This window comes from Saccostrea cucullata, unplaced genomic scaffold (assembly GCF_032062105.1).
Source record: "Saccostrea cucullata isolate Sc308-1 unplaced genomic scaffold, CSIRO_AGI_Scuc_v1 ctg6519, whole genome shotgun sequence".
Classification (NCBI taxonomy): domain Eukaryota; kingdom Metazoa; phylum Mollusca; class Bivalvia; order Ostreida; family Ostreidae; genus Saccostrea; species Saccostrea cuccullata.
The window spans coordinates 2109-28618 of NW_026928370.1; the positions used below are offsets into that span (position 1 = coordinate 2109).

The window sequence follows — 26510 nt, forward strand, 5'->3', positions numbered from 1 at the left end:
GAACTGTTTTTTGTATTAAACAAAGATTTTATGGCCAGATTGCCATTTATATTGAATTAAATGGTTCCAAAATGTAGGCGGGAATTGAGAGTTAGCGTGCGTATTTCTTTGGATTATTTTTTTATTTTGCTCAGTGAATTTAAAAACTGCAGTTTAAAATTTTAAAAATCAAAGACTTCATGTCAGAAAATCATTTTTTTTCTTTCAATTTTGCTTAATTGTATCATAAAGATATTATCTAGATGTCAATAAGATCAACAAAATGATATTTTCACAATTTTTATTTGATTTTAAAAACTTTTTAAATGATATTTCACTGTCTTAATAATTGTGTGATCAATAACAATGGTATACATTAAAAGACAGGCAGTATAGAACTTCCATACGAATAACAGCTAAAGACATACAGTGCTGGGGTTGTACTCGCATACACCTGCAGACATGTTAATTCAATAACAAAGCACTACGCTTCTTTCACATGTAAACAACATAGCAAACATTTATAAAATGCTTAACATAATTTACTCAACAATGAAATAAATTAAACTCTTAACAAGGTAATAGAAATATCTTGTAGTTCATTTAAAAGCAAACTGAGTATGGTGCATTAATTAATAAACCCCACCAATGCTATAGCTCCATTAAGTTTAAAAAATATCACAGGCACAGAAAATAAAGAAACTGAAACTGAAGATTACAAGAATTAATCTTTGTTATTTTAAGATTTAAATATTAAACTGCATGATAAGAATGTGGCTAAAGTAATGAGAAATAGAACCCCATGTTCCCATAAAACAAATCAATATACTCATATAAAACACCTTGTAAAAACAAAGGTACATAAATCTTTCAACATCTCTCTCTCTTCCTGCACAGAGTCCAAGGAGAATGTAAAATTCTGTATATATATATATAAAAGTTAGCCTCACATACACCTAGATCACACAGTGTTAAGTAAAAGTACTGCATACTACATGTACTATGCAATACTTTGAATCAAACATTTGTGCAGACAAATCATAAAGAATATAAATGCCTTAGAAAGACTATAAAACCTTATAATCCAGAAAATTTCTGAGTTATTTGATTTTTTTTCCATGCTTTTTTCCCTTTCTTATTTTAATGTCGTGACAATAGATAAGCACTGAATTTTTTTCAAAAATCTTTTTTAGGCTTCAAATCAAAGTCTTCTTTTATCTTACATTTTCTCAGCCTAAGCTGCTACTTTTTCTGGTTCTTTAGGGGAGGGCCAGTTCACGGGGGACTTCGCTGCAGACAGTTGTTGTAATTCGGGTTCTGGAGATCCTTTGGGGGTTGCAGATTTGACCCTAGAAGCTGGTCTTGGCCAGTCGAGGGGAGTCTTAGCTCCTGTCGCAGGTCTGCCAGTGGGGCTGATGGGGGCCAATTTGGGGCTGGCTCGTGTGATTGGCTCAGGGTTTTTGGCCCCTGACCTCTGAGAACCATTAACTGCTACATTGGAGGCCGTAATTGGGTCTAATGGAGCTAGAGGAGAGGAGGGAGGGATGGGATCCAGTGGTTTGGGAGGAACTCCCTCCAACCCTTTATCGGCATCCATGTCAGCTTTTACTGGCAGTGGGTCAGGTACCTGTTTAGAGTCATCATATTTTAAGTGTGCACAATAAAAATTTGTTTTTGTCGACATATTAAAATTAAATTCAAACAATTAATATACAGTTGAACTTTGGTATCTCAAACACCGATATCTCAAATACCATGGATATTTCAAAGTGATGTGAAAGTCCCAACCACATATTCTTTAAGTATTTTACCCTCGATATCTCAAATCCTCTGATATCTCAAAAAAAAAATTCTCAGCCCGATCAGGTTCAGGATAATGAAGTTTGACTGTATAGCAAAATAATTTTAAGTAAAATAAATATGAAAAAAAATTGAACTCACATGTGGCCTCTTTAGTTTTCCACTGAGGATTATGTCCCCATCTGTCTTGCATCTCTCTAACCTCACTTGTGAATGAAAGGCTCTGGCAGTGCTATTCATCATTTTATTGCCTGAAAAATTGTAATCTTCATTATGACATGTTTAATTGAATAAACAATAATAGCAAATGCCAAATACTGCAAAAGTCATATATAAACCATGGAATTAAAATGAGAACAGTTTTATTACCTGGTATATGTAGAGGCATGTCCCATGTACCAACAAAGTTTCCCCATGGAGATTCCCTTGACCTTTTAACCCCTTGAAGGAGATGACCTCTGTTGCTAGCTACAATTTGTGTAAATCCATCAAATGCTCTTGGCCTCTGAAAATTAAAATGAAGAGAATAACATTCTACTATATTTGTTGTAAATGATTTAACATGTTACAATAAAAATGTTGATTTATAATTTTATTTTGAAATATAAGTAATTGAAAAAATTAAATAATATGAAATTAACATTACAGTAACTTTTAAATAAATTTACTTCTCGAAACTGTTTAGGAACCTCCCAGTTCTGTAAACGCTTGGGGTGAAATGCCTGATCATACTGAAATATTGAAAAATAAAATAAATACATCGATGTGAATCTGAAATATTGGAAATAAAAAAATAAATATCTCATAAGCACTGATAAGCATATGAATCTTTCATTTATCAAATATGTCATTAAAAGAAGTTTGCATGGCTTCAGAGCATCAGAGCAGTATTTTAGGTTTGAAATTAGAATTTGTAATATGATAATATGCAAAATTTAAATTGCATTTACTGGTACATGCAGGCATGAAGCACGTACAGAGCAGAAATTGGTTGCATCATGGGAATTTCAAATTGCTCAATATTCATAGTGAATATTTCATAATGGGTCTAAATTACATTGTACTTGCACAAAATATACATAATTGTTAATTTATTGAATCTATTCATGTATGTAGGCCTATTTTATCGATAAATATGAAAATATACCATTGAACAATAAGCCACAGTGCTCATCTGAGCTCTTTTGCTAGGAAGACGCAAAAATCTTCTCAGTATTGAAAAGTTTAGTACCGGTATATTACACATTTTTTCAATTGATTGAATCTACACTTTTTGATGATGCTTTCATATGTGTTTTGCTGTTCATGTGAAAAAGATTTTCAAGGATTTCTTCTGAATTAATTTCTAAAACTCTGATTACTTATTGTGGTCCATCCTACCCCCCCCCCCCCCACCCCCACAGGAGTCTTGATTTGAGCAATCTTAAGTGAATCTACACTGGGATCATGTTTCCACAAAATTAATTTTTTCTAGACAATGGTTCTTGAGAAGAAGATTATTAGAATATGCCATAATTTTTTTTTTTTATTATTCGATATCCTAATCATCCTGTCTTTGAAGTGAGTGAAAAATTGTTTTACATTGTTAATTCAATCATATAACGTTATTGCACTCTTAAAAGCCAAAAGGTGTAGGATAATAAATTTTGACCATATTTTTATCTAATGAAAAAACAACATATACATGTATTTAATTTTCTTTTATTTGCGTGTTTTATCCATATATAGGCACTCCCCATCTTAATTGTTTAAAAAATATACACCTACTACAGGGAGTGCCTATGGTTTTATCATTCTAGCCTAGGCCTATAGACCATTTCTCAATAACTGTGGTATATCTAATCCATGCTCTTTTGCAGGGCAAAATGATATATTTCGATGAAATATGACATAAAAGTAATTGTTTAAATAACATCATTTAATTATCTATCAACAAAACTCCGCCAAACATTATTAATTTGCCCTGCAGAAGAGCAGTACCGCAGTTACCGTTAAGGGGCTAAAACATATATGCCGTAATTTTATAGTATGCATTCTCGAATGTTCTATCATTTCTTTTGATTCTTTTACTGATATACTGCTCATTGTCTTCATATCATGAAATGATGTCCGTTGCATTTATTAAACCTGTAATCAATAGAGCAACATTGCTTTTTTTAAATGTATTGCTGCTTTGATAAATCAACCGAATGTAGGCCAGATGAAGGATGAATGAATTGATTGTGTGATGATTTTCCTCAGCAGTGCAGTCGTGAACTTGGTCTCTATTTCAATGTATTGCCTACCTGATTGGCACTGAAATGTAACGACATCACGGTAGATTACAGATAAACACAGACTGATTAAATGCTGGCCTCTCTCGCTGGGCTACTTCGTCAGTGAACAAAATCCTCTTGTTCCCAGTCACACTACCATAACAAAGCTGTCAGGTTGCTAAGGATGCGAGTTCCGCAGTGAATTTGATTTTTTTTTTAAATTAGACAAATTAAAAGACTAATCTTTTTCTCAATTTGGTAAAGAAACAAATAACATACTAAACTAACCATCTGTTTCTATTTTCTATTTATTTAATGAAACCGATAGGTTGTACATTCTCTGCGTTCCACTACTCACTTCCGGTCGGAAGAGACACGAGAGGCACCAAGTTGACCAACGATCACGATGACACTTTTCCACTTTGGAAATTGTGTGGCACTAGCTTATGTGCCTTATGCAATTGTTTACAAATGTTCAGGACTGTAAGTTCATTGTTAAGCTAAACTTTATCGTTTACACTTTCAAGATATCTCAGATATCTTGCTCGAACTGGGCAGACAACCGTTGTACACTCATTCTGAATTTTCTCAGTTGTGGCGTGTTCACCGGCTACCAAAACGGTTGACATACACCTCTGACATTTGGAGCTCTGAATAAATTGAAAAGTTCTGCATATGACAGACATCATAATTTAAGCAAAATAAATGTAGAAACATAATTTTTGTGCAACACTTTTAAGAAAGTGGAAAATGTAGAAAAACGGGCATTTTAATTGTATCAAGAAAGGAGGAATTGCATTGGATTGGGGAATACCTAATTGAAGACCTACAGGTAATTGAAGACCTAGAGAAGACCTACAAAAATGTGGGATATATACAGCAAAACTGATGTGATATTCTGATTAAGCATGTCCTAAATGTGTAAAATACACAAAAAAGTTTTATGAAAATAAGTTTTAAAGTGTATTTTTTAAGCTCGGTAAGGGGAACTATTTCTTCTCTTAGACGACCTACGGCAAGAACGATAACTCTGGCTGACTTGCCTTGTAAACAACAGCACACTCATTTATATTGTGAAGCTCATAGGAAGAATATGAATATGAAAAAAAAATCCAAATGATTTTGTTGAGTTTTTCAATTAAAAATTATGATAAAGAAATAATCTGGATTATGAATTTTGATGAAGTTAAAATATAAATAATTATCATGATTATTTCATTTATCAAATTAATATTCTACTTAAGATCTATAGTTAATATTTAATTAATATTGTAATTCCTTTTAATAAGTTTTATGGGATAAAAATTAAATATTCAAGTTCAAATTATTGATATATATGCTGTGGATTTGTCTCTTTTAACCAATATCACTCTGAACTAAAGGCTTCGATCTTCACTAATGTGTTGTATACACAGGCAGCTGACAGGCTCCCTGAGGATATATTGTGTTTTGATGCAATTATCAACACACCCCACTTCCTCTAATGAATGTTAATTTGCAGTCAACAGAGCAAAGATATTAAAAAAATAATTATATTTATTACATATCTTAAAAATGATATCAAGAATAAACAAATAAAATAATTGTGGATTTATTCAGAAGATGTAACTAAAATGAATTACGTTTTGAATATTTTTTTTAATTTTCAAAATGGTCACTTTTCTTTTTTCAAAATAACACATAAATTTATATGACACCCAGGAGGAAAATTTAATAACTCATGTATATTTCCAGATAACATGCTGTATGCCAAGAAATACGTACTATAATATGAAACATTAGGTTTTATTTTATTTTATTATTATTATTTTTTTTTTTACATTTTGAGCCAAAATATATACAGTATATCAATCTTGAAGATACCCAGTATATCATTAATTAAATTGAAAGAAAATATACACTTTTTAAAATTGAATAAAATAATGAACATGCATGTTTTGAACATATTTTATTGTATAATTTATACAATGGGATTGGCTACAAGTTCTTGCAACTTAAAAAAACCTCTCCCTGTAATATATACAATAATTAAATTAGTGATTGCCAAAATAACAATTTAGGGTGTAAAGTTATACATATACATGATAAATACAAATTATTTCAAGTTAATACAAAATATTTCAAGTTAAGACACTTACTAAAGATTCAGAGTTCTTACAATATGTAGATCTATAATGATACATGTAAATGTTTACAATTATAACAGTTATTTGGAAAAAATATATATATGACAGTAATGATAATAAATAATAAACATGATCACAAGTAAAATTCTCGCATCATAAACAATCAAAGCTGTACAGATATGATTAAATGACAAAGAAACAGAAGAAAAACGGATCAAAATCTACCTGAATCACGAATGAACCTTTGGACACAGTGAAATATTTTGTTATTCACATCAACTGACAATGAATCATTTCCAAATAATAAGAGATGGGAGTTGACTATTGCCAAGTGATTATATTGTAAAATATTGTTTAAGAGGCAATTTCTTGGCCGCTCATATTTTTTACATACAAAAAAGAAATGGTATACATCTTCAATTTGTCCACATAAACAGTTAGGAGAGTCAATTATATTTCTTCGATAAAGATCATTATTAAGTATACTACTGTGCCTTAATTTTGTGTGAATTATATTTAAATAGCGTTTCCCATATGAAAAATACGAAGGTGGCTTTGAGGGATGTGAACATATTCTTGTTTTAAATTTACTAATAGAGGTTGTGTCTCTCACGTCTTTAGAAAGGGAATTCCAGGTATTAATTGCAGAGGGTACAAAAGATTTTTTAAAAGTTTCAAGTCTACATTTGGGAATAGAGTAATCTTCTGTGTTTCTTGTATTATATGTAGATTCAATTCCGCGAGTTTTTGGAAATATTTGTTTGAGATAATCGGGTACAACATTGTTGTGTACTTTAAACATAGTGGTTAATTTAGCTGTTCTTCTTCTTGTAATTAGGGGTTCCAATCCTGTCTCTGAATAGAGAATTTCTCTAGAAATAAAAAATCGGGAGACCAGTGATGGTTCTTGCTGCAGCTAGCTGGACTTTCTCTAGTTTTTCTATATCGTAAAGTGTACAGCCGTCCCAGACAACTGAGGCATATTCGAGACATGCATGTTATCACACATAAGAAATGCATGCATATTTTGAATAAAAATTATGATGCTTTGACTCGGGGGGAAAAACGGAAGATTTTAAAAGTAATTGTGTTTGTGTTCTTTTTGAAAAATTACTTCAAATTCATTTAACTGCAATTTTAAAATTTTCATTCGCTACATAAATGCAAATCTTATAAAACTTTCCCAGGTGTTATTAATAACATTAGTAGGTATTATTAATAACAAGAACACAAATCATTCTATCACAGTGAATTTTATTAATGATCAACAGTTCAAACCTGAAAAAATATTACACTATCTATTTACAAACACATAAAATACTGATTGAATATAACATAATTATATACATGTGTATGTACTTATAATGATTTTATGATTGATCATATAATAGTATTATAAATTATGTACAGTGTATATGTCTCTGCTTTGTAAAGTTTTAAAATTTTACTGATTTTAATAACTAAATATTTTTTTTAACAAAATAGAATTGTATCTGACTGACTATTTCATTTTTTTTTTCATCTTTGATGTATTTATCTAAAATATTTCCATTCATTTTTTTCCGTCCTTAAATATTATTTATTTAATTATATTTTTGTGATAATTACATTTTCTTGATATGTTTTGGTGAGCAGCTGATTTGTTATTTATGCGAGTTATCGTTCTTGCCGTAGGTCGTCTAAGAGAAGAAATAGTTCCCTTACCGAGCTTAAAAAATACACTTTAAAACTTCTTTTTATAAAACTTTTTTGTGTATTTTATACATTTAGAACATGCTAAATCAGAATATCACATCAGTTTTGCTGTATATATCCCACATTTTTGTAGGTCTTCCATATGTCTTCTCTAGGTCTTCAATTACCTGTAGGTCTTCAATTAGGCAGGCCGTTGGATTGGGCATTAAACCTCACCTGGAACCCTTACTTACTTTTTATCTTTTTTTACAGGGCAGAGTACAGTGCCTTTTGGAAATGCGTACAAGCTGGAGCAGCGTATCTTTTTACACAGCTCTGTAAAATGCTGGTATTGGCCACTTTTTTCCCATCCACAGAATTTTCTCCAGAGGGAGTAGATATCCTGGGGGTAGGTCTCCAGAATGCTTGGAGAATATTTTTGATATATAACATCAAGTTTATATAGCAAAATATAGTAAAAAAAAGAAAGTATTTAAAAAAGAGGTTAAATAAAGGAAAACGGTAATTTAAAATTGTTTTGAAAGAAAAAAAATTACTATATATGTTGATCTTTTTTGTCAGGAATTTTTGAAGTGTACTGTAGACTTGGCCGATCTGGTAGGCATTCATCTGGTGATGACGAGGATTGCAGGAAAGGGACAGTTAAAGTTCATGGTGGCCGGGTTAGGCTGGGCTACAGCTGAGCTACTTATGACAAGGTGACACCTCGCACATGTTTTATTAACTATCTCATTTACACTTAACTAAGAGTATTGTTTAGAATTTTTTTTATGATCAATCAGGGATGTATAAATTTAAAGACTGTAAAAATTTCAAGTATTAAAGTTCTGTATACTGCATTGTCTCAAACCACGATTAAGATTCCGCATATAGCTCTCTCCTACCCGTGGCTGCTTGAACACAAAAAGTGTCGTAATCTTTAATATTTACGCCTCTCTATTTTGACATCATATCCAGTCAATCACAAGTTTTGTTTCCATTGCAATTGAAATCAACAATTTACTTCAGCAGTATTTCATACACTGTGATTGGGTATTGAAAGGACGCATCAAAGTTAATTATCTGACTATGCTTTACTCGCATAGGTCAATATTTTAATGAGCTATGAAATATTCTCTTCTCATGCAACCACGGCCATAATGGGAGAGGATCGTACATTTTGACCATGGTTTGCGACGTTTTGTTAACTGTAGGTTATAAAATTTTTGCGAGTTATGTGTTTGGCATTTTTAAGTGAGACATTTTCACAATTTGCTGGGTTCTGTTATATATATTCTAATCTACTAATAATATATGCAAGAATAAAATTTTTGTGAGCAGGCTGTAGATAAAGTTCACACTAATAAAAAGTGATTTACAGTATATACTTTGAAAACAGTAGACATACATTTTTCCACATGACATTGATTTATGCTATAAACACTGTCACAATTTTTCCATGGATATTGTCACAACATACTGGTACTTTAAGTGCATTTTAAGACATATACATGCAGTGACAATCTGAAAAAAAAGTCTGCTTGATTTTCAGTCTGCAGATTGAATAACAATGAATAATTATCTTGGATAAAAGTGCATTTACAATACTTAAACTGCTTATTTTCCTAAAAAATTTTTATTAAAAATTTTCAGTCGGTTATGAACAATACACTATTACAAAAAGGGTTATATGAGTTTTGTTATAAAATTAAGTTGAATGTTTGTGATTTTGTTAGTCCTCTCATAAAGCTTTGACAAAAACCTATCTTTATATCTTCAACTAATGAATAAATACTTTTACACAGTTCTTTTTCATACAGTACTTTATAAATAATGTCACTTAAATGCATACCCATAAATGCACTTGACTTTTACATGCAGTTTATCAGTCATCATCAAGATAAATTAAAAAATGTATGATTCAGATATTTTGTACAATAAATGTAATAGTATTAAATTGTTCTAAAGAAAAAAATCTTATTTTAGATTCATCCCACTCTGGGTTGGTGCAAGAGGTGTAGAATTTGACTGGAAGTACATTCAAATGTGCTTTGAATCTAACATTAATTTGGTGAGTAATGCTTGCTTACAAAATAATCTAGCCAATAGCATTTCACATTCTTTGTTATCCTGTATAAGGTACTTACAACATTCTTCTGAAGTATAATAACAAGGGGTATTGCCAGAGAAAAAAAAATTAGCTGAAGATGAGTTAGAGTTATCCTTCTTGAAATACAAAATTGTCACATCAGACAATGAAGTTATATATTTAATCAGTAATGTGTGAACTGTGATACAAGTATTTGTATATCATTGCATCATACTGAAGAACAAAATTGCCTTATTTGAACATTTTCTAATTGCATTTATTTGACTTTGTTAATTAGGTGCACCACATAACGACAGCCATGCTGGTCTGGTTACGCAGTAGAAATGATCTTCAGAAGTCGTTTATACCAGTTGTCATGACGTTACTGGCCCTTAGCTGTTATAGACCTCTCATTGTGGAGTAAGTAGTTCATTTACTGAAAGATGGTTACTTAAACGATAAAATGTTTTCTTTGGTTGTTAGCACGAGAATTAATGTCTTGGCTGTTGGTGAAAAAATACATAAACCAACTTGTGCAAATTATAATGTTATTTTTTTTCTGGGTTACTTAAAATGTAAAATCATATCAAAATGCTTCATAAGGTATTCAATGTATAATGAAGGGATTTTGAACAATTTTAAACTAGCTAAAAATACATTGCTACATAACAATGAAAGTGAAATGAGACAAATTCACATAATGATTACATATTGCACCTTAAAAGTTTGTAATAAGGGAGGAGGTGGGGTTGTTCACATATTTGTACTTTACAGTGAAGTATGTCGTATAATTCAATTGTTGTGTCTATTTTCAGGATTCTGATTCATGCATTAGGTCTAGGATCCTGGACGCTCCTCACCGCTAAAGCTCTGTTTACAACCACTGTCAGTGTAGTAGGGCTACAGATCTTCCTGGGACTCTCTGTACAGACTTCTAACAACCACTACTGAATCTCTACGATCCTCAATGTACAATGTCTGAAGGAAATGTGTGAAAGAGAAAGTCTGTTACAACTGTATAGATGGATATGTGTATTTATGTAACCATGTTGATAAAAGAGAACAATTATTGTGCAATATGCATGGTGTACATGTATTTGATTTTATAGTATGTATGATTGGTTTGTTTCTAAAACATTTGTCTTATTAAATATATGTTTAATGAGTTAATATAGTTATATCTGTTTATCAATCTTATCATGTTTATTTGAAGAAAAAGTACTAGTGTTTAAAATACCCGGTAATATGAGATGTTTTTGGTTCAATCCTCGCATGGAACTTTTTTTTTGGCCTGATGACACATACTACAGAGCTATCATCGCTACACTTACATTTTGGAATTTCAAACAACAAAGAAGCAACATATTAAAAAAAAGTCATTTACAAATTTGTATTTTTTTCTGTGACATCATAAATTTTCCTATATTTCTCAAGGGGAGATGATTTAGAGATACTGAAAATTTGGTGGCATGTTTTAAAAATCTTGTTCTCAAAAACCACTGTGCGAGGAAAGATGAAACTTATGGGGAAACATCTTTAGGGAAGTGTAGATTCAAGTTTGTTCAACTCTTGATCCCGGGGTGTAGGGCGGGGCCACAATGGCTGACAAAGTTTTACATAGAAATATATATACAGGAAAATTCTTGAAAAATCTTTTCAAGAATAAGAAAGCCATGATTGATCATATTTATATGGAATCATCCTCAGGTAATGTAGATTTAAGTTTGTTCAAATCATGACCCCTGGGGGTAGGGTGGGGCTACTATGGCCGATCAAAAATTTGCATAGAAATATATAGGAAAATTCTTTAAAATTCTTCTGATGAAGAACAGCACAGCCATGATTGGTCATATTTATACAGAAGCATCCTCAGGTAGTGTAAATTCAAGTTTGTTCAAATCATGACCCCTGGGGTAGGAAGGGGCCACAATGGCCGATAAAGTTTTACATAGAAATATATAGGAAAGCTTTTTAAAAATCTCAAGAATTGCAAAGCGATGATTGGTCATATTTATATGGAAGCATTCTCAGGCAGTGTAGATTCAAGTCTGGGTATGGCGGGGCCAAACAAAGTTTTATATAGAAATATTTAGGGAAGCACTTTTAAAAATCTTCTCAAGAACAGCATATAGCCATGATTGGTCATATTTATATGGAAACATTCTCAGGTAGTGTCGATTCTTGTTTGTTCAAATCATGACCCCTTGAGATAGGTTGCTGGAGCACTAATCCAAGTTTTACGTAAAAATATATATTCAGAAAAATTTTCTCAAGAACAGCAAGCCATGATCAGTCGTATTTATATGGAAGCATCCTCAGGTAGTGTAGTTTTAAGTTTGATCAAATCATGACCCCTTGGGGTAGGGTGGGGCCACAATAGATGAGCACAGTTTTACTTAGTATTTTTTTTTTCAAAGACAGCAAAGTCATGATTTGTCATATTTTCGTTGGGGGGGGGGGGGGGGGAGGGCACAATGTAAGTTCAAATGTAAAGGGCAGTTAAGCAACAGGCAGTCAATGTAAACATCCTTAGTTAATGTATATACAAGTTTGTTCAAATCATACCCTCTCCCCAGGCCATGTAAGGATTGGTTGGGACCACTTTTTAGTTTAAACTTTTCATATAGTAAACCGATTTCCGCTCTTTTCCTAGCCACAGTGCTCAAGTGAGCGATGTGACCCACGGGCCTCTTGTTTCTATCTTACTTCTGAGGGCAGATCTCTCTAACTACATACTGTAAAATTATCCTGTAGATAGAACACTAATAGTGTACAATTTTAAGAACTCCCTTAAAACACTATTAAGAAAATATTTCCCTCTCTATTTCAAAAGATCATAATACATTAACAGAATGTTAACATTTCAGTTGACAGTTTGATTTTTTTTTCACTTTTCAAATGCGTCCAGATTCCTGCCGAATATCAATTAATTTGAATCAAAAGCGCCCTCAGTCTTTTAAAATACTAGTACGAGGGTTGTCCCAAAATTTCCATATTTGTCCATGAATTTATTAGATAGTGTTGGTATAATCTATATACGAAGTTTCATTAATATGTGACATAGGGTTCCTACAAAACAACGCTTGTCTATGGAATTTTGGGGCAACCCTCGTATATTTCAAGAGTGCAGAGAAAAGTTTTTCCTCGAGGTTTAAAAATATTGAGACGGGCTATTTTTAGCCAGTCAGTCTGGAGAGGACAACCAATCTACATGTATTTTTGCCCCCGCTTGAAAAGTGGGGGATATTAATTTGGATCTGTCCGTCCGTCCGTCTTTCTGTCTGTCTGTAACGCTTTTGTTTCCACACGATATTTCGAGAACCCTTTGGGCTTTGGCAATGAAATTTTGCATAGCAACTCCCTATGGTCTAAAGAAGAACTCTCTTGATTTTGAGGTCAAAAGGTCAAAGGTCAAGGTCATAAATTCGCAAATTCTGTCTGTTATAACACTTTCGTTTCCGCGCGATATCTCGAGAACCCTTTGAGCTTTTGCAATGAAATTTTACTTAACTCCCTGTGGCCTAAGGAAGACCCCTATTGATTTTGAGGTCAAGAGGTCAAAGTTCAAGGTCGTAAATTTATACATTCTGTCTGTAACACTATCGTTTCCGGGCGCTATTTCAAGAAGATTTTGAGCTTTTGCAATGTAATTTTATACCAAAACTCCCTTGGACCTCTCTCATCCCTCTCAAAGTGTCCTGCCCCGTTTGTTTTATTAGTATTTATTGCATTACATGTCGCTATTTTTGGCACAGGGGCATGAGGAGAGGTATGACGTATAAAACAGGTTCTCCGCGGACTTTATATTCTTATTACATCTATTAGAACTGTTTAATAACGGCTCAATTAGACTCCATGCATTGTGTAAAATTTTGACAATATCGAACGTGAATATATACATGCATGTGACTTCATGTTTGCATATAATTTTCGACAATTGGAAGCGGTTCCGTGGCCTAGTGGTATGTGTGAGAGCTCCCGGGGTCGATTCTCGGATGTTCCTTTTTTTTTTTTCCCCGAAATACTTTTTTTTTTTTACTAAATGATAGTATTTAGCGTGTGAAATGAAAAATTTATCAGGTCTGGCTTGTACAAACTCATAAAATCATCATGACAGTGTGATAAATATTCCATAGTAAAAAGAATCTTCTATACACATAATAAAGAATAAGCAATCAAATCTTTATATCCATATTGGCATATTTTATTTGTTTCAGTATGAATATATACATTTAATAATTCATTGGAATCCGACCCCCCCCCTCCCCCGAACTGCGCATAGTTTACTTTTTCCTAAGCGGGGGACACAAATTCTCTGAATTAGCATGTTCATGATGGTCTTACTTAATAAAATATGTTGATCAAAGGTCACACCTTGTGGCCAGGACTGGTGAGATTATATTTTGACCCTTGATTGGAATAAAATGTAGTGTAGAGTACCTTGTTGCCCCCCCCCCCCCCCCCCCCCTCACACACACACACACTTTTGCGGAGCGATGCAAGGGACATTAAACCTCATTTGTCTTTCCATATGTCACAAAAACTTTAGTCATAAATTTTGAATGAGAGGAGACAGGGCTTTCTTATTTCATTACAAGGAGCACACAACGAGTGTGACCGGTCGGCATGGGATCCTCGCTCCATGGCACCTGATCCAACCTCATCTATTTTAAAGATTTGTGATTGCTTTGCTCCAAAGTATTATTATACCCCCGCTTGAAAAGCGGAAGGGTATATTGACGTCGCGCACGGTGTTGGTGTCAAAAAGTAAAAAATTACAAATGCAGCGGCATTTGGGCTATTTTCATATTTTTAAAACAATTCATTATATGAAAACTATGTAACATTCGTTGATAATCGTATACTTAGTACATTTTAATAAAAATATTGATAAAAAAATCCATTTGTCAAAGATATTGATTTGACTTTTCCGTCAATTAAGTATAAAAACACATGTAGACCGGTAACAGGAGCGTCGCACACGCAATTACAAAATGTTGATAACTTCCATAAAACAAACAATACAAACATAAAATTTGGCAGAAAAATTCAAAATATGATGTAAATGATGTAAATTTTTACAATTTGATTATCATTCAATCCATGTGCTCTGAAAGCGTTGCTCAAGAACCAAGACAGAGATGTAGACATGCGTTAACCGACGAAATATGGGATACCCATAAAAAGTCTTCGGTTTCTTAGAAAAATAATTACATCAGCTAAATCTATTTTGAAATTACATCTTAATAATCCTGTTTGCGTGTTAAGAATTATATTTCAGAATAGACTGATATTTTGGGTTGATATGTACGTTGGATTACTGGTACTAAGCCGATTTATTGTGAGGATGTTGAATAAGATGGTGTGTCACAAAGTTTGGAGGTTCAGTGTCACAAAGTTTTTAAGATCAGTAGACGGCCAATTTTGTAACACTGGGTGAAAAATTAATGTTTAAAAAAAATTAAATTCTACAAAATGTTGTCATGTTATTAAGGAAAAATTTAAATCTCTAGAGAGAATTTTAACTTGCGGTGTCTTATATTTTATTAATAATTGCTGTGTCACATATCATCCTCACAATGTCAAGGGTTTGTGATTTCTCGAACTCCACACAAACTTGTGTGGAGTTCGAGAAATCACAAACCCTTTGACATTGTGAGGAAGTGTCACACATATGTTTTTGTGTAAAAAGTGGGCCAAACTGCAAGGTCAAAAGGTCAAATTTGGGGGCACCCAAAGAAAGGTCTTGTCACAAGGAATACAAATGTGAAATATGAAAGTCATAGCTCCACTTAATCAAAAGTTATGGGCAAGGTTTAAGTTTTTGTGACGGACGGACAGACAGCTAGACAGACGAACGAGATTTAATGTCCCCTCGCGGAAACGGGGGACAAAAAACTAGAAGTACTGTGAGCAATGAGCTCACTATACGAATATAATTGCAGTGTCCAGGTTTTGCTATGGGGAACCCAAAATATGTGTCGGATAAAAAAATAAATAAAATAGGAGGTGCACAATGGCAATATGTAATAAAGATTCTGTGAATTTTTCATCAAATGCCATCCAGTGGTGTGAGAGGAGTTTGGGATAAGAGATGGGTACCCCAAAGCGTAACAGACGGACGGACGTATAGATGAACGGACATCCGAATTACTACATACTCTCTCGCTTTTAAAGCGGGGGTATAAAATATTGAGAGAAAGAGTACTAGTATATTGGCCATAAAGAGGAAATTTGTGAATATGAAATAGGCCGCTTGATAGCAAGAGGTATTGTTGGAAAAATCGAATACTTTAAATTATTAAGCCAATCCACAAGGTGTATTTAATAACTGCACTCTATTGACATTTGAGTAGAATCCATATGTAGCCTTTTTAAATGCCCTGTACTTATATTTGCGCAGAAAACTTTAGGAAGTAAATCTATATGTATGTATACATACGTCAATTGATTTTGATCAAGAGTTTTAAAGTCCTGGAACTCAGCCAATTTTTTTTTATATTTATTTCCATGTTCACAATTTAAAGTTAGGAAAAGGTTGTTCTTCATTCAGCGGATCAAGGAATTATAATGTTTATTTTGAGTGCTGGAAAGAAGCATGCATCGTTATCATTCAGATAAGTTATATATTTTAAAGTAATTTTATTCTAATTTGACTATTGGTTGTTAGGTAAAATTTATTAAAACAAAACGTTGAAAAAAGATACTGAAATGAATAGCTGTACACTACTAGTATTTTGATTTACACATACTAATATTGTAAAATGTTAAAAGTCGAACAATTTGTGAATTTTTTAAACCTTATTTTATCTCAACCATAATAAGTAATATAGTATTAATGTTTTAATTTTTTGATATATAATTGGTTGACAATGGATATATAATTAAAAATCCTCAATTTTTTAAATGAAAATTTTTTAGACGTATTATTTAAGATTTGGAAATGGCGACTCTTGCCAATCCATTATTTTTAAAGTGCAAGAAAAAGTACTGTAAAAAAAAAAAAAATAAAAAGGCATTTTAATGTGTTGTTAAAATTTCTCTACAAAGATATTAGTACAAGTTAGAACAAGAATGTTTTTTAAATTAAAAAGTTAAATAAAAGTTTTCTTAATTTATTGGATGAATCGTGATTAAGTTGGAACATTTTGTACTGCGCATGTCATTAGAAAAACATGGCCGACATCTAGCTTAGTCTATTTTCAGTTTCACAATCTGTTTTCTTTTCATCTTTCTGCAATTTTTTTTGCTGATTATACATATTTTGTTATGACATTTAGTAAATATTTCTAAAGACATGCAGCTTTGTATTATTATGAAAAATGCATGTAGAATAACTTAAAATAAATTTAAAAAGTCTCCGCGTAAAAATAGTACAAATTTAAAAATTCAAATCAATGGAAATCTGATTTTTGCTGAGAAAAAAAAAACTTTTATCTTGCGCATTTTAGGAGTTGCCCCATCTACATCAGAATTCATACTATCTAGTACACATCATAGAAAAACACCCAATGCCCTGCGCGTAGTAATCGCGTAGTATATGTCAGCATTACATTTCAAAACCGCCATATTTCACATCTGTTTAACGAAAAATGGAGAGACTACATAATTTCCAAAGTACATGTGCAATTCAAATGCAGTTTATTTGTTAGTAATCTTCAAATATTTATCTTCTGTAACTATTTTTTATTCATTTCACATTAATTTCAGAGTTGGGTGTGGAGGACCAGATGCACGAGATACTGAAATTAAAGAGAAAAGTCATGTGCCTTGTTTGTGGAATACAGAAAAGGGAAATTCTTTTCCTACCATGCCAACATTTTCTCATTTGCAAGAACTGTAAATCTGACTATAATAGATGTTTTAACTGTCAGAAGCTCATAGAAGATTGTTTGCAGCTACGCATGTCCCGATTTTCAAATATGAAAGACTAGATAAACATGCAAGCCAATGAAGAGGTGGTCCTGTCCATTATTGAAATGGTTAACAATAAACAAGGCTGAAATGGCTTACAATCGTTTGAAATGTTTTAATGTATATGATACCAGCGGTATATAAATATAAAAATGGAAAATTAGAAATTGCCTATACAGAGTACAAGCAAAACTGACACTTTTTGTAGGTTCCTGCTTTTGGGGTCTCTTATTAAGAACAATGCAATTATTTTATGTAACAACAACTGATGTCATCCCTATTAAGGACAGATTATACTTTTTTTTTCTTTGGGGGAGACTTAAAATCATGTCACAGGTTTAGAAAAGTGGATAATTCATTGATTTTTTTTTCTCTCCTTAGACCTGAAAAATGAAATAGACTTGGAAAATATTAGTTAGTACTTCCATAAAATAATAAATATGGACAAATCACACTCAGTAAAGGTTTACAGATGAAAACAAATTTCAGAATACTTTGTTATCTTAGTGCTAAAAGATGCCAAGCCAGGAAAATTTTATGAGGAAATACAAAATGGTGAAAAATCAGAAAAATTATTAGGCTAATTTTTACCATTTTGCTTTTCCCATAAAATTCATCTGGCTTGGTATATTGTTTTAAAGTTGATATGACACTTTAAAGGCCGAGATTTTTAACCGTACGGTTTTCTCAGGTAAGGGGAGGGACTAAATTTTACTTGCGTGGCACCACGAGGCATAGACGGTCGTGCAGACCGTGGGAATCGCTAATCACTATACACAAATAGTATACACAGGAAGTCCATGGGTATTACCTGTACAGCTTGATGGCCTACTGTTCATCATAAAATTAGTAGAATTCGACATCGTAATTTAAAAATATCAATAGTAATTAATGATAATTGGAAAATTTCGTAATTTCAGATCATAACTAATATTAAACAAAAAAAATCTACGATATGTTGTACGTCACATGTACAGCAGCAACGACTTGAGTTCGTTGTAAAAAAAATAAATAATTATTATGATATACAGGTATAATTTCAAAAGTAAAATACTCATCCTTGTCTGTCCCTTTCATAATCTTAAAAATTATTCATAATTATTGATATATAGTTGCAATTAGAGCATCGATCACGGTCAAACAGTAACAGTTACTTGCCGTTTGTATAAAAAGTCGCGTGATCCTATTTTTAGCAAATGTACATTCTGTATCCCATTGAGTGAAAAAATCGCGATAACGATGGTTTTGTAAAATTACATACAAGTATTTGTGTATTTTAACTTAATTTAGATTATAATATTACAAATTAAAACAAAATATTAAATTATTGCTAACATATGTATTTCTTTCAAAACACTTTTTAACACCTGTGACCTTGAACGGAGGAAACAACCCACGAAGCAAGAAATGCTCGGTTATAAAAAGGAAAAGAAAAGAAAGAAACTCTTAATACTTGTCCAGACGAAGTTGTTACTTATAAAATATTTTGTTTTCATCCTTAGTTGTCCATTACATGCAAAAAGTGTTACTCCTTTATTTACATCGTAATTTTTCGCCGCATCTCAAAAAAAGAACCATTCTTAGTTTTTACGAGTTAAAATAAGATTTCATTCATTTCATTAGTAAAAGTATATACAATCTTGATTTATTTTATTGAAATACAATGAGATCATAAATCATTTTTTATTTACATGTTTGCAATACGGATGATTAATTAATTATAATCAAGCTGAAATTGTTTGCATCGAAATGGCTTCCTTATTGCGATCACAGGCACCTGTGATTGCGATGGTAAATTAGCGGTAAACATCAGAAGCCGAAAGTTAATTTGATGGTGGCCACGCGTGTCAAACAAGGTGAAAGAGATATACATAGGGACTAGTAGCTAACTGTCAATCAATTTCAAGTACCCAATGATGGACCTTAATTCATTTGATTGACAGGGGGATACAGACCAGGTAAATCTGAAGGCGGTGCTTATTATCTCGGGCTTTAAGCAAAATCATTTATCAACAATTTCAAATCAATTTTTTGAACCGTTGAACTTACCATTCTTTACGAATTTTTGCATGAAATCCTACAGAATGGTTAAGTTATCTAAAAGGACACTTTAGGATTAATTTACTAATATCAGTAAAAATCGTTTAGTGTAAACGATAGTATTTTTTTTATGATAAAACTTGGTATCATCTTTGAAACGTTATTGTTCCCTGATTTTGCAAAAGTGAGGGGACATTCAATCTCATTCGTTTGTCCGTCTGTCACAAAAACTTTAACCCTCTGTCATAACTTTTGAAAAAAAAGAGATACAGTTTTAATATTTCACATTACCTATGACAATGCCTTTGGGGGGTAGACGCCAACTTTTTATCGATGCCAAAATTTTTCAATGCCAACTTCCCTCAGTACCCATTTTATATATTGAATGTTGGAGGGGAGGGGGCAACCAGCCTTTCAATGAACATTTCCTATGTTATTAGAAAGGTTGGAAAAAAAGTGTTGGCCCCCCTGTTGCTACGTGACTGCCAAATGTGCTATGATTTTTTACCCCGTACAAGATGTGTTTGTGAAACACTATGCCCCCGAAGGTAACACAGTTCTGGAATGGGACGTAGACTGAATTGGTAACCCTTGACAGCGTGATAGTTATGGGCTAGATTAAAGTTGACAACAGACGCACAAACAGACAGACAGGACAAAAACAATTTCTTTCGATCCCGGGGCATAATAATAAAAATGTTAACAGTAATTTTAATTGGTCATTATTTTTGAAAGAGAAAGGATATTATACATAAGTATTACCTTTGACAAAGCCTTTCTAGATATACATGTATTATGATTTCGGACCCTGTGTCCTTGACCATGAAGTTCCACCTATTTTTCAAGAATGTTATCTTTCCTTAAAACCTTTGAGTGAGAAGACATATACTTTTACATCATTCCATTTAATCATTTCTTCAACAAATGTCAAACAAAATTTAATTATACATGTATTAAGTTTCACTCATTACTGCTTTCATAACTGAAGACAGGTATGGCCAAAAATCTAAGTTGAAAAGTGCCGAAAATCCCGGAAAAAAATTAAAGGAATTGGTATTTCCTGATAACATGCACATCTACACATTGTGTCCTAAATATTGCAAAGTTTGACCAAATTCTGTGCAGCGGTTTATGAGAAGTTGCACTGACAAAAAACAAAAAAAAAACAGGACTGACAGACTGACTGACACACTGACTGACGGACGGGTCAGAAACATTATACCTCATGCAATTGTTGCGTGGGGTATAACAAATTGTCCTTGAAGAAAACGACAACCACCCTACCTTCAACTTCCGGCCTTCACAGGTAAGTGCTCCTAACATCATACCTATGACCACTAGAAAGGTTTTTTTATCATTATCAATTCTGTACCTCCGTACAGCTTTAAATTTCAAGGTAGTTGTAAAGTCAGTGCTTCTCGCAAAAGTCCAGTATTAACATTAAACGAAAATAAAAAACAGTTCTATGTATAACCTACCCTTCAAAATATTTGCGATACAAACATTAGATTTTTTTTATGCCCCCGTTACAATCGAAGAGGGGTGTATAGTGTTTGCCCTGTCCGTCCGACTAGCTGTCTGTCTGTCTGCGAAAAACTTTAACATTACCCACAACTTTTGACTGGGTGGGTCTTTTGACTGGAATGCGTATATTTCACAGGTGTATTCCTTGTGACGAGACCTTTCTCTGGGTACCGCCAAATTTGACCTCTTGATGATTCGACAAAATAGAAATACCGTATCAAAGCCATTAAAAAGAGAAGGAAAAAGTCTGTCTTATACAGATGACTCAGTGCAATTTCTTGACGGATCAGAGAAAAGACTAAGGAGCGCTTTGGATCTTCCTTTTTATAAAATTTTCAAAATCTTCAGGCTTAATGCCCAATATTTCAAAAACAAAAGCAGCCTGGATTGGTTCTAACATTAATGCCGAAAATACAATCTATAGTGAGACAGGTTTACTGCAGATCTTAAAGGTGCTTAGACACAGATTTAATGCAAATATTTTCTCAAACTTTCTGTTTAATTTCATACCTTATATGTTGCTATAGAATTTCCTACGAAAATATAATAAAAATCTTATTTTCCTAAAAGTTGTTGAAACTTCGAATTTCTAGATGCGTTTGATTGACACGTCCTCGCACCTTCACAATTCTTAACGTTGTCTTTCATGCTTAAAAAAGTAGCAATTTTATTGTGTATTAATGAAAAATATTAAAACTATAATCCAGGAAATTCAGAGTAGAAATGTGCAAAAGCTCAATATCTATTATCGATAGAGCCCCCCTCTGAGAAACACCCCTGGGACCACAAGTTTTCAACAATTTGTAAAAGCACCCTTGCTACACTTATTTCTTTACTTTATAACCAGGAAAAGAAAAGAAATATTTTAAGAAATTATGCATTTTTACTATATAATCAATAAAGCCCCCACCCCCTTCACCAGAACCACTGACCATAGGGACATGAATTTCAAAATGTTGAAAAGGGCATTCTTGCTTATTACATGTATAACCATGCAATTCACAATTTTGAAAGAGTCTCATCATAAATATGCTCATCATAAACATGAACTAGATATTTTATTAAATACCCAGGAGCAGAGAAGAAGATTTTCAAAGAAATTATGTATTTTTTACTATATAATGAATAGAGCCCAACCCGTACACCAGAACCCCTGACCCTGTAGAAGATTTTCAAAGAATTATGCATTTTTACTGTAAAATTAATAGAGCCTAACCCTACAGGAGAACCCCAGACCCCGAGGCCATACTATTCACAATTTTGGAAGAGGCATTCTTGCTATAATAACTATGTACTCAGTTTATTTAATACTCAGGAACATAAAGAGTTTCAAAGAATTAATGTGTTTTCACTGTATATTCAATAGAGCCTCACCCTTACACCAGGTTCATGAAATTTATAATTCTGGAATAGGCACTCTTTTCATCATAACTATGTACTTAATTTGTTTAATACCCGGGAGCAGAGAAGACGATTTTTATAGAATTTATGCACTTTCACTATATAATCAATAGAGCCCCACCCTAATACCAGAAACCTTTACTTAGGGGCCACGAATTCATAATTTTGGAAGAGACACTCTTGTTGCTCATAATTATGTACTTAGTTAGTTTGTTTAATACCCATTAGCAGAAAAGAGGATGTTCAAAAAAATAATGATTCTACACTATATAAACTATATAGCCCCATCCTAGCACTAGAACCCCTGACCCTGGGGCCATGAATTTCCCAATTTTGGTAGAGGACTCTTATAACACATTATTCCAAACATGCCAACGGTTTGACTGCTTGATGTCCAGGAGTACAGAAGATGTTTAAAGATCGCACCATTTTTAGAGGTTTTGGCCCCAGCCCTCAGGCCCAAGGGGGCAGGGACAATGAAGTTCACAAATTGTTCCCCTTTACACATACGATGATGCTTTATGCCAAAATTGGTTGAAATTGGTTGAGCGGTTGCAAAAAAGAAGCTGAAAATGTTCAATGACGACGGACGACGACGGACGAAAACGGATAGCATTAGGTCACCTAAGTTTACTCAGGTGACCTAAAAAAATTTCCACTTTGTTCAATATGTCAATTAAGCATATATTTTTTTACTGCCCAGATGTTTCTATGATTTGGCTAGCATTGTCGGACTGAATTTTTCAAATGTCTGGTATAAGAATTGAAATTGATTGAAATTGATGTTAATTTGGTTATCTGGAAAAAGATCACATGACAATAAATTGGATAATCCTGCTAGTGAAGAAATACATATGTCAGCAATCAAGAAAAAAATAACAATATCATTTTTATTAATATTTTCAAATGCTTAAACAATTTCTATACTTTGCCCTTCAAAATCTTGTTATTTTATCGATTTCAAATTCTCCATGCAATTATATGCAAATTAAGAAGTTATCATACTTATAAAATATGAAATCACAGACATGAATTATATTTCAATTGAAAATACCCCAGATTCTTTTTTGCCGTAAAATAAACATATCGAGCAAAAAAATCTTGATTATATTCTGCCCCATACCTATAAAATGTAAGAAAAACAGCAGGCAGATTCATTTATAGACTTTAATAGTTTTCACCATCACATTCATTAAAACATACAACGAAAGAAAATGCAATACACTGAAACCATCCTGAAACTGAACCACATCTACTGTTTTCACATACTAGTAATCAGTCCAGGGAGCCGCTAATCAAATGTTGGCGAATCCCTGTCACACAGTGGAAAATTTTCTCTTTATATATTTCGCATTTCTCTTTATATATTTCTGAAGTTTTATTTATATATATATATATCACATTTCTCTTTATATATATCGAGGTTTTGTTCATTTGTATCGCATTTCCTTTATATATATCAAGGTTCTGTTTATATATTTCTCATTTCCTTTATATATTGAGGTTTCCTTCTATAGATTGCTTTTTCTTTATGTATACAAGTTGGTACTAATGGGCTTCCGTAGCACCCTAAGTAATGGCTTGTCGCCAAAGTAATGGGCTAGTTAAATTTTTTTGCTGACAAACAAATACTAGTAAACAGACAGACAGATGAACAGGACAAAAACTTTATTCCCCCGAATCTTTGATTACGGAGGCATATAAGAAATTTACTAGTAAACTTAAATATACTGTAAAAGAAGATCCACGTGAAGATATTTATTATTTTTTTTTTTTAATTTTGATACACAGTTTTGAAATAATTATCAGACAGTCCAACATAGTTATCAAGAGGGAAATAATTTGTAAATCTAACAAGCCGCCTGATACGTAGAATTGTTTGAAAAATGAAAATTTGAAAAGCTTTATACATGTACACAATGTATGTATACATTACATGGTCAGTATTGAATTATACATACGAGGACATTTTTTCTGTAAATTTATCTACGCCAATTGTTTGTAAGCTATGGAAGATATGGAGTTCTGGAAAAAATTCAAAAAGAAGAAAAAAATATGTGTAAGATGATATGTGTGTGCTCGATTTGTTTAAAGTATACTCGTACTTAATTTATGATGCATAATTTATCATTGCACACATTCCTAAACTATTCATGGACGGACAAGGTCCACATGAATATTGATTGCGGTTTTGTGGACAGAAAAAATATTCAGATAAGTTATTTGATTTTTTTTTTTGAAGTAAAATTTAAATGTTTTTGATAATGTTTTAACAAATGTTTTATATCAGGGTAAAATTCTTTTGAAAATAAAATGTTTAAACTGACTAAAGACATCATTTGTATTTTGTCATTAATTTTATTTATAAACCTTAATACATTTACAGCAACATAAGTCTAGATTTTATGGACGCATTGCAAACAGTTTTCGAACAGTTTTCAATGAACATTGTTTATTCGTATTATTATTTCGTGTATTTCAACGGTTTGACAAGAGGTAAGTTTTTATGCCAAATACTTTAAACTTGTATTATTATATACATTAATTTATATAAAGTTTTTTTTTCGTAATTAAGTGTTTGTATTTGATTGATTTTTTTTTAAAAAAAGTGATGTACAAGGGCAAAACGATTGCCATATAATTTTTAAAGCTAATTGTATTTTTCCTTAATTCAAAGAAGACTCGAATGGAACACATATACACCTTTTATGCGCATGTCACATAAGTATGACCGACGCCTTCATTTTTCACAATAATTTTTTTAATGAAAAAATATTGGAAATTATTTTTATTCTTATATTATGTTTGTGATTAAGTTTAAAAAAATTGATTCATACGTTATCATCAGTTTGCATTTGCATACACGTATTGTGTCTTACCCTGAAAAAAAAAACATCCGCGTAAAAATAGTACGTATCTAATAATTATGATAGCTCTCAGACTGTTAAATAAATTATTTTGCTAAACTCTCTGTATATTTGTGCCATCGAATTCATTATCAACGTCAATTAAGTTATAAAGATTTTGTACGGCTTCGTAAAATGATGCTTAATGTACCTCTCCGCATAGTCACTTGAAAGAAAACGCCATATTGAACTGAAATGGAAGCACGCCTGCAAAATTTTAAAAGTATATGTTGAAGTATTATTTTTTGTTTAAATTATTTTTAAATACATATATTTGTTTGAAGAATTTTTCATAAGTATATTTATTTCAGAGTTGAGCGTGGAAGCCCAGGCTCATGAAATTCAAAAGTTAAAAAGAAAAGTACTGTGCCTTGTCTGTGGAATACAAAAAAGGGAAATCCTTTTTCTGCCATGCCATCATTTTCTCATTTGCAAGAACTGTAAAACTGACAATTATAAATGTTTTCAGTGTCAGAAGCCAATAGAAGATCGCTTGCAGCTACAAATGTCACAGTCTCTAAAAGTTAGACATTAAAAAAGAAATTTTTTTTTTTCAAGAATTAAAAAACATGCACAACCCTTTGAACTGTCTTATTGTTATGTAAGTCAAATTAAAGGTATCAGTGATATTAATTGACTTGGAAAAGTCAAATTCATCTGTATAAAGAAAACAAGATATTAGACTAAGACTTTTTTGAACACTGTTCTGGAGGCCTCTATTACTACCACAATTACTCTATAATCAAAAACTTGTTACATTCCTGTTTCAAACTGAGTATTAATGATTATTGATAGCTTCATT

General features: G+C 32.4%; 2 protein-coding genes across 2 annotated transcripts; one reads left to right on the plus strand and one right to left on the minus strand.

Moving 5' to 3' along the window:
* Positions 1–697: 697 nt before the first annotated feature.
* Positions 698–4209, minus strand: LOC134277346 (protein Flattop homolog). The gene is made up of 5 exons (XM_062759685.1): positions 4065–4209; positions 2448–2510; positions 2149–2284; positions 1921–2030; positions 698–1606 (listed from the first exon to the last, which is right to left on the minus strand). The coding sequence occupies exons 1-5, from the start codon at positions 4089–4091 to the stop codon at positions 1214–1216; spliced, it is 729 nt and encodes a 242-aa protein (XP_062615669.1). The 5' UTR covers positions 4092–4209; the 3' UTR covers positions 698–1213.
* Positions 4210–4406: 197 nt separating this feature from the next.
* Positions 4407–11029, plus strand: LOC134277347 (BOS complex subunit TMEM147-like). Its single transcript, XM_062759687.1, has 6 exons — positions 4407–4517; positions 8108–8243; positions 8417–8553; positions 9821–9905; positions 10222–10343; positions 10739–11029. Exons 1-6 carry the CDS (start codon positions 4441–4443, stop codon positions 10872–10874), a joined length of 693 nt encoding a protein of 230 aa, XP_062615671.1. The 5' UTR covers positions 4407–4440; the 3' UTR covers positions 10875–11029.
* Positions 11030–26510: the final 15481 nt, after the last annotated feature.

Coding starts and splice junctions, on each gene's coding strand:
- LOC134277347 (XM_062759687.1), top strand. CDS start 4,441: ATGACACTTTTCCACTTTGGAAATTGTGTGGCACTAGCTTATGTGCCT. Junction 9,906..10,221: donor TTGAATCTAACATTAATTTG/GTGAGTAATGCT, acceptor TTTGTTAATTAG/GTGCACCACATAACGACAGC. Junction 10,344..10,738: donor TATAGACCTCTCATTGTGGA/GTAAGTAGTTCA, acceptor GTCTATTTTCAG/GATTCTGATTCATGCATTAG.
- LOC134277346 (XM_062759685.1), bottom strand. CDS start 4,091: ATGTCGTTACATTTCAGTGCCAATCAG. Junction 2,285..2,447: donor TTCCTAAACAGTTTCGAGAA/GTAAATTTATTT, acceptor TTTAATTTTCAG/AGGCCAAGAGCATTTGATGG. Junction 1,607..1,920: donor GAAAACTAAAGAGGCCACAT/GTGAGTTCAATT, acceptor GACTCTAAACAG/GTACCTGACCCACTGCCAGT.